The 8,277-nt window shown below is 44.2% G+C and overlaps 3 protein-coding genes across 3 annotated transcripts; 2 read left to right on the forward strand and 1 right to left on the reverse strand.

The window, feature by feature from the left end:
* The first annotated feature begins 204 nt into the window (after positions 1-204).
* On the forward strand, positions 205-5,806 carry LOC139901472 (ATP synthase subunit a-like). Its single transcript, XM_071884180.1, has 2 exons — positions 205-658; positions 4,993-5,806. The coding sequence occupies exons 1-2, from the start codon at positions 205-207 to the stop codon at positions 5,772-5,774; spliced, it is 1,236 nt and encodes a 411-aa protein (XP_071740281.1). The 3' UTR covers positions 5,775-5,806.
* Positions 5,807-6,449: 643 nt separating this feature from the next.
* On the reverse strand, positions 6,450-7,340 carry LOC139902836 (cytochrome c biogenesis CcmF N-terminal-like mitochondrial protein 2). The gene is given in 3 exon segments (XM_071885484.1): positions 6,450-6,824; positions 6,826-6,856; positions 6,963-7,340. Coding segments are annotated over 3 exon segments (465 nt in total). The 5' UTR covers positions 7,022-7,340.
* Positions 7,341-7,356: 16 nt separating this feature from the next.
* On the forward strand, positions 7,357-7,575 carry LOC139902835 (uncharacterized). The gene has a single exon (XM_071885483.1). The coding sequence runs from the start codon at positions 7,357-7,359 to the stop codon at positions 7,573-7,575; it is 219 nt and encodes a 72-aa protein (XP_071741584.1).
* Positions 7,576-8,277: the final 702 nt, after the last annotated feature.

An 8,277-nucleotide genomic window follows, 5' to 3' on the forward strand; every position in this document is an offset into this window, starting at 1 on the left:
CTTTCCCGATCGGCGCCTCGGGTCGGTAGCCGGGCTCCGGGACATTACTACCACGACGACTATCGACCCGAGCCCAAAGAAGGAAAAAAACGAACGGACTAAAGCGAGGAGTTCATTGGCCATACATAGTTAAGGAGGATGGGGGCCAACCTCTTTCATGACCCATGGCCCCAGTGTGTCACTTGGTTAGTATTTCTAGAAAAAATGGAGACGGAGAGTCAGGCTAGTTTTTCGATAGGGAAAGAGACAGGGGAGTTGGCTGTAATGGAGACAATTCGGATGGACGATATGGATTTCTTCGAGATGGTTAACCACTTTTTTAATAACCGTGAGAGGGAGGTCATTCAGAACCCGCTGGCTCCAGAACGCGGGGGGGGGGGGGGGGGGAGGGGGCGGCTCCAGAGGCGCTGCCGCAGGCGCCAGCACCGACTGAAGTTGCCCACCCCGCTCCCGATCAAAAAGAGCGCGCGGGACTTCGAAGGGACATTCAAACTTGAATTCATGAGCAACTGCACGAACATTGTGAAAAGGGGAAAGGGCGGCTATTGGGGAAAACTCTCCTCTAATAGCAGAAAGCTTCCATGCCCTATTTTGGAAAAGGACCTCTTACGACAGTTGACAGTGGAAACTTTCCAGCTAGCGATTGATCCAGTTACCGGTAAAGGATAGAAGAAAGAAGAGAGATGAGCTACTATCACTCAAGAAGAAGGAAAGAAAACGAACCACTTCTAGTCTCTCGCCCAGCCTTCGCCTTCTTCAGTGGCTAAGTTGAAGCGTTCAACGGTTCTTCGGCCTACCACCTTTTTCAAGGTTGAGCTTGTTTAATTGAAGCTAATGCTATGCTGCCCTTCCCTTGTTCAAGAGAAAGCGAGGACTTTCTTTTGGACCAAACAAAAGAGATTAGCCTCTTGATCGATCGATTGATTGGATCGAAGTACGAAAGGCTTGATTGAAGTGTGAGATCAGCCCAAGACTAAGGCCGAGCAACTAGCTGCTTAGCCAACGACGATGAAGGTTAGTAACACTCCTTAAGGTCGATGCTAAAGAGCGTACTTAAGACCAACCCCGGGCAAGCACCCGGGAAGGAAGACTAACAAGCTCGCCCTATTCAATAGGGGCTTAGCGAGTGTTTGAAGCCTCCTCTCTTAAAGGTCCTAGCTTTAGGGGCGGCAGGGCGTTTTAGACTACTTATACCCCTCACCACGCTGCTTCCTTTGCACCTTCAAAGGCTATAGGCTTGCTTCTTTCAACGACCGGAATACTTTACCCGGAAATGCACTATTCGGCCTTCGACTGCTTGCTTTACGCGAGCAATGAGGATGCGCGTTACTAAGGCTTGAGCTCTTGGAGTTGGGGAGTCAGCTCTTTTCCCATGCTTGTCTTTGTTAGCGATCGAAGCATCTTGAAAGCACTAGGATTCGGATCTGTCTTATTGATCCGCTTTTAGACTTTGAACAGGAAAGTGGGGTTGGACGTGCCCGCGAAACCATATGAGAATGTAGAGTAGGCTAGGCTTAGGGATGAACATCTTCCGTTTTTGATTCAAAAGATGCAATTTCCAGCTCTTCTTTCTGGTCAGTCTTATCGGTCTTCTGGCAGTATAAGGCATAGAATCTATTATTTGACACCCTGATTTGGTCGAACAACCATTTATTACATTTGATTTGAACGGCTGCAGCCTACATAACACATTTCCCAAGGAAGTGAGTCTCAGACCTATGTAGTTCTTGCACCCTTTTTTAGACAGTTCCGTAATAACTTAGGAGGAGGCCAACCTAACTCTACTCCAGCGATAGTCTCCCTAACGGTCGATGGTAGTCTCCCTTCTAAGGTCGGTCGACAGGTAGCACTTCTCCTCCCCAAAAGAAAGCGGCATACATACCCGTTTAAGCATAGTCGCTCGTCTAAGGTTTCGGGACAAGAGGAGAGGCGGTTTCGAGTGCTCATGTGCCAATTTTGGGTGAGGTAATGCTAATTGATCCTCCGTAGTTGATGAACCTCTTTCAGAGCCTGTTACTCGTAAGTCAAAAGAATTCTATGCCCATGGAAAAAAGGATTTCAATGCTGATTTATGGCCGGCCAAACGAATGAGACTTGTTCACCGACAGAAAGAGAGAGTGCTAACCCGAAGCACCGTCCCCCCTACTATCCCAATTGACTTACCCAATTGACTTACCGACTCTCCCGCTGCTGCTGCTGCTACTGCTCGGAAGAGAAGACCCTGGGTCCTTAGGAATGCCACAGCCAGAGAGAAAGAAGCAAGACAAACTTATCTCAGATGCAGAGAATCTTCCTTGATTCCGTCATGCTTGGAAATTGGAATCACTCTACCTTGCCCGGTGAACTGCTAACGGGCTACTGTCTTTCTTGAACAGAACGAGAGGAATACCTTACACGAGTATAAAAGACCAGGCCAAAGAAGCAATAAACTGACCTACAGAGTGAGTTTAAACAGGCGATAAGCCAACTACATTGCTACCTGAAAAGCGAGCGCTAATGGAGTTAAAGCAATAAATAAACCAATACCTCTCTCCTCTTGCTAAAAGGGGGAATAAAGTACTACTACTGAGTTTAAAGCAAAGAAGGGGGATGAGGAAGTTCCAGGTTGGAGCTCAAACCTATAGTTAAGGGAATGCCATCCGAAGCTAACTACAATATTAGAGTGATACTAGTTATAAGGGCCTACTGATTGGAAGAGGCTATACGAAAGCTTTCTCTAGCAGGTAGAATTAGGAACTATAAGAAGAAGAGAAAGTCCTTATTTATTCAATTTGCCCAGAATCAGTTCTCCTTCTTCTTTCTTTCGATGATCAGACCTAAGAAAGGCAGGCTTTCTAATTCCAATGTTGGGGAAATTCCCCCACCCAAAAAGCGTAGAGCCTTAGTGACCCGCGTGTCATAAGCTGGTAATCAGTGAAAGAGTAAGAACTTTCTTGTGAAAGACCTGAACTCGAACTCAGTAGGAAGACGCACCACAGAAGCTTCCCGAGCTGCTGCCTTTACCTCAAACGCTTTAAATGAGGGGTCGCTAGCACATTTGAATGCGAGTTCGGATGCTGGAATCAAAAAATGATCTTTCGTGAGATTAGACGCGGCATTAGCCGTCTTTTAGGAATAATATAGGAATAAGCGGTCCTTGCAAGAATGCCTTCTTTTTTCAAGAAAGGGGCGGTGACATGTGTAAGCAAAAAGAAGCTGTTGGAGCAATTACCGCCCTTTCCGCTGAGTTCATATCCGCTCTTGTGCTAGAAGAAAAGAAGAGACGTCGAGCGTTGTATGAATCTTATAGGACGAGGTCAAATGGCACGAGTGAGCTTCTTATTAAATGAAAGCGCGAATCATAGAGGAAGATCAAGGGGTCAGATCCATGGGTGGGACAAATCTTGTCTTTGTCTTTGCAAGGGAAAGTATGGATTGAAACCAAAATGACCAAAGATAAGGAACAGTCAAAGCAGGGACTTAGAGACTAGCATCCGATTGTGAGCATCTTTCGATTGAGTAGGTTAGGAAAGAGACAAGAGGCAATTATCCCTCACCTATCAAGGAAGTTGGTCAAGTTCTTTTCCTTATAACACCATTTTTCTTATGTAATATTCTAGCGTAAACTTCTTCTTCCAACGCTTTAAAGGAGCCCTTCCTTCTAGGGAACCCTTCCGTCTTATTGCGACGACCAAGCCTAAGACATGGATCTTTCTAGGGGCACACCTGGTTAGCTCACAAAGGGTCATCTCTAACTTCAAGTCTAGAAGAGCCTTCCTCATATTCGTAAAAAATCTCTGAAAACTCCAGCTCCACCTTACTTTGGAATGCTATAATCATGTCATACGCGTATCGGGCATAACCCATGTGACCTTACACTCGCATAAAAGAGTTTATGCGCTTATCCAGAAAAAAAGAAAGAAAGATCATCATCATGACGGGAGAAAGGGGGGCTTCCTTGTGCTATGACCTTCGTTACGGTCGAGTAATCTTTGTCTACTATTTGGGGAGTTAGAAAGGCTCCTAAGAGGTTGATAATGCCTGAGTGAGGGTCTTTATTCAAGTCTATTGACCCCTAAGAAAGATGGAGGCCTTTATGAATGAAGTATAAGTTCCTGAGACAAATCTGCTGCTCGAGCTCTTCTACCTGTTCACGAGGGAAGTTGACTTCTTCCTGGTCGTAAGGAAAAACTTCCGATGGAAGACCACCTTTCCTCAGCCTATGACAATGAATAGATTGACACTGCGTCTGATTCGAGTGTCTCCGTCATCCCTTCCGATGATAAGGCTGCCTTCTACTTTATTAAAATGATATGAAACGCCGATTAGAAGCGGTCGCATGGTCTCTTTTGGACAAATCGTCCTATAAAAAGAAAAAACTTCACTCCTCTCCCCCCTCAGTCCTACCAGCTACAGTCCATTCTTACCGAAGCGAAATTAGAATATACAAAGAAGCAGAGGAAAACCGAAGCGTAGGAAAGGCTTATAATAGTAGTTAAGCGGGAAAATCAGAATAGGAGGCCATTAAACGCCTAATAGAAGAAAGAACAGACACGGGTTCCATAGTTCTTAACCAGGGGAAATGGATCGAAAGGGCCTACGACTGCAGGGAAGCAGAGGTCAAATCCTCAGCTACACCCTTAGATAGAACTCGTGTAACACCAACGAGAGGAATCGAGAGAAAGTGCACTCAATCAGACAGGATAGATGGATTGAGTGCGCGTTGCCTTGATTTGAGGAGAACCCCTTTTCCTCTTCTTCCGGGCTGGACCCTTCCATGTGAGAAGCAGGAAGTCGAGTTATTGATGAATGAGAATCTAATGTCTTATTAAACCTTTAGGAGCGATCTGTTCATCCAACTCGTAATTTCGTAAGTAAGAGAAGAAGAAGAATCTGACGCCCAAACTAAAACTCCCATTTCTTTCTTGGTCGGACCAAGCCAACTGGCGATTTCTGACAAGTCTTTCCTCATTTTTAGAGCAAGAAGCGAAACTACAGGGATGAAATGAAAAGTGTTTCTTACGATTACGCCCAACAGCCCACTTGAGCAATTTTCCATTCTCCCATTGATTCCTATGAAGATAGGAAACTTGTATTTCTCATTCACAAATTCATCTTTGTTTATGCTGCTAACTCTCAGTTTGGTCCTACTTCTGATTCATTTTGTTACTAAAAAAGGAGGAGGAAACTTAGTACCAAATGCTTGGCAATCCTTGGTAGAGCTTATTTATGATTTCATGCTGAACCTGGTAAACGAACAAATAGGGGGTCTTTCCGGAAATGTTAAACAAAAGTTTTTCCCTTGCATCTTGGTCACTTTTACTTTTTTGTTATTTTGTAATCTTCAGGGTATGATACCTTATAGCTTCACAGTTACAAGTCATTTTCTCATTACTTTAGGTCTCTCATTTTCTATTTTTATTGGCATTACTATAGTGGGATTTCAAAGAAATGGGCTTCATTTTTTAAGCTTCTTATTACCTGCAGGAGTCCCACTGCCGTTAGCAACTTTTTTAGTACTCCTTGAGCTAATTTCTTATTATTTTCGCGCATTAAGCTTAGGAATACGTTTATTTACTAATATGATGGCCGGTCATAGTTTAGTAAAGATTTTAAGTGGGTTCGCTTGGACTATGCTATGTATGAATGATATTTTTTATTTTATAGGGGATCTTGGTCCTTTATTTATAGTTCTTGCATTAACCGGTCTGGAATTAGGTGTAGCTATATTACAAGCTTATGTTTTTACGATCTTAATCTGTATTTACTTGAATGATGCTATAAATCTCCATTAAAGTGGTTATTTATTTATAATTGAACAAAATCGAGGAGGCGAAGCCGCTTTACCGAATTGTAGAGGTGAAGGAACGAGAACTTCCCCCGAATCGACAAAAAGATTCCGAGCACGTCTGGTCAAAGTATATCTTATCTTTACCACGAGCCATTTTCCGGCTAACAATCATTTTAGTTTTGCACATATCGGCGGGTTCTTCAATTTGATTTATTCCCCATAGAAGAAAGAAGTAAGGTGGTATACTATATTTATCCGCTTATTGGAACTCCTTCCAATGACCTATGCATTCTGTTATCATTTCCAGTTGTTCGATCCATTGTGAGTTCCTTGGTGTGGAGAGATCTCTTCCATAAAAGAAAAGAGAGAGATCGTAGGCCTTATTCTGCAGATCAAAGAGCGACTGAATTCCCCATTCATCCGAAATAGTATTTTAGTATAGAACAGAGGCATTGTGGGCCGACTACTATGACTACATGCGCATCTAGTGCAGTGGCTTGGAAGCAAGCTACCTTGACCATCTTCTGAAGTTCTAAATAATCTACTGATCAAAGGCTGTAAGGGCGGGCTGCTCTACATTCAGCCACATCACAGTGACCCCCGAAGCGATCTTATTCTAGTTGCGGGATGAAATCTGACAGCCAATTGCTGGCTCTGAATAACCAGCCCAGCAAGAAGCTCAATTCTTCTATAACATAACGGGGCAGGCTTGCGCGCGAGCCGAGTGACGTAGGTGCACAAGAGTACTTCGCGCCACAACCATCTCTTTTTTGTAGGTTCTACGGACCGATGCCTGCTGCTTCATCTGGCAGAAAATAATCATAGATATGGCGGTCATTAGAAGGAAGAACTACCATAAAAAGATTCCTCGTGTATCATCTGTAGCAAAATTATGAACGGGAGCTAGCAATCCGGACCGTATTGAAGAGGTTCCTGAGACACAGCATGGAAGAGTCACAATATTCAGAAACGAGGTCCAAGAATGAAGAAGGGGTAGAATTACTGAATGAATACGAGCTGTAGCTAATACCCGAGGCATAAAAGAAGCATTTTCCACGGGATCCCGAAACCACCAGCCACCCCAACCTAATTCATGATGAGCCCACCAACTTCCTGGAAAAATGCCTACGGTTAAAAACCACCGACATGTCAAGATCAAAATTCGAATTGGTTCCTGGTCCTGGTCAGAGACCACTGTGTTCGCGCCGGCGATCCAACAAAAAAGCGAAGTAGGGGTCTCTTTGTTTCCATTACGAACGACACGCTTTGCCTGCTCCCTCCCCATGTCCCCTAGCGCTCCTGTCCAGAGCGAAGAGAAGGCGAAACGCCACCGAAGCAACATAAGCAGGCTTCTATTGCTACGTAACAATAGGGCAGGATAGCCTTTTGCGCTCACATGTTTGAATTTGAGGGTAAAGAGCTTGCTTGTTCTACGGGATCCGACGCATCCAGCAGAGTGAAAGAGCCTTCCATTCTTTTCGGCATCATCCTTCCACATTGGCGGCGAGTGAAGTGCCACAATCCCATTCATCATTTTTGATCTACATAAGCCAAAGCCCATAGCACTGGCAATGGCTTCGGCATAAATGCAAAGAGGATGTATAGCTGATATAGGATCTTGTGGAACAGGATTTGATTATGCAAGCGGTTCGGTACGAACGAAGAAATTTCGAACAAAAGAGTCGGAACTCGCCGATAGGAAAGGAGAAAAAAACAAAGCAATGCCAAGAGCTCCGTCAATCCGCTGTTCATCGATAGACGAAGCTCTCTCTTTATCATCTCGCGCCAGATGCAACAAAGGATGAGTCCTTTTTCCTTCTCGCAAACCACGGGAGCGCCTAGCACCCAGAGGAACAAAGCTTCTTTGGGAAAACGGCGCATAAAAAAGGGCTGGCCCGTCAAAAGTCCGGTGCCTTCGCGAACGAAGTTCAGAATCAACAAGGGTTCATAGAACGAAGGGAGTGTACAACTGGGTCGTAGCCCCAGTTTTTTGTTCGTAACTAGGGAGAGATAGAATGGAGTTCTTCACGAAGTTCGAGACAAAGGAATAAAAAAGACTTTCTCTATGGCCTCCTCATTTTGAGGCATTATGGCTTTGGGGTCGACCCCGGTAACAAAGAAGGAATCCATAAAAACTTAGGATCCGACACCATGATAAAATACTACCCTCATGATTAGACCATGTCCCTGAGATTTGATAAAAGAAAGGTGCATTTGCGGTTAATTCTGTAAGACCCGAATAATTATCTTACTTACTTGTGTATTATGGTGTTCAAGGGTGTGGGTTTTATTGTATATAAATTAAAATGCAAAAGAAACTGTTTCAGTAGGATCGCGCGCCGCGCCATTTGGCGCTGACAGAATCCTTTGTTTTAAATTAGTTTAAATTAAGGGTATTTGGGTAATTTCACTTGGGGCTGGATTTGTGAGCCACATTAGCTGGTTTGGATCAGTTTTGGATCATTTTCACATCCATTCATCACTCCCAACTATCTAGAGAGAGAGAG

This window comes from Rutidosis leptorrhynchoides, chromosome 3 (genome assembly GCF_046630445.1).
Source record: "Rutidosis leptorrhynchoides isolate AG116_Rl617_1_P2 chromosome 3, CSIRO_AGI_Rlap_v1, whole genome shotgun sequence".
Lineage (NCBI taxonomy): Eukaryota > Viridiplantae > Streptophyta > Magnoliopsida > Asterales > Asteraceae > Rutidosis > Rutidosis leptorrhynchoides.

Excerpts from the sequence above, each read along its gene's own strand:
- LOC139901472 (XM_071884180.1), top strand. The coding sequence starts at position 205 with ATGGAGACGGAGAGTCAGGCTAGTTTTTCGATAGGGAAAGAGACAGGG. Across the intron at positions 659-4,992 it reads AGCGATTGATCCAGTTACCG|TGTTTCTTACGATTACGCCC; the intron begins GTAAAGGATAGA and ends TGAAATGAAAAG.
- LOC139902835 (XM_071885483.1), top strand. The coding sequence starts at position 7,357 with ATGCAAAGAGGATGTATAGCTGATATAGGATCTTGTGGAACAGGATTT.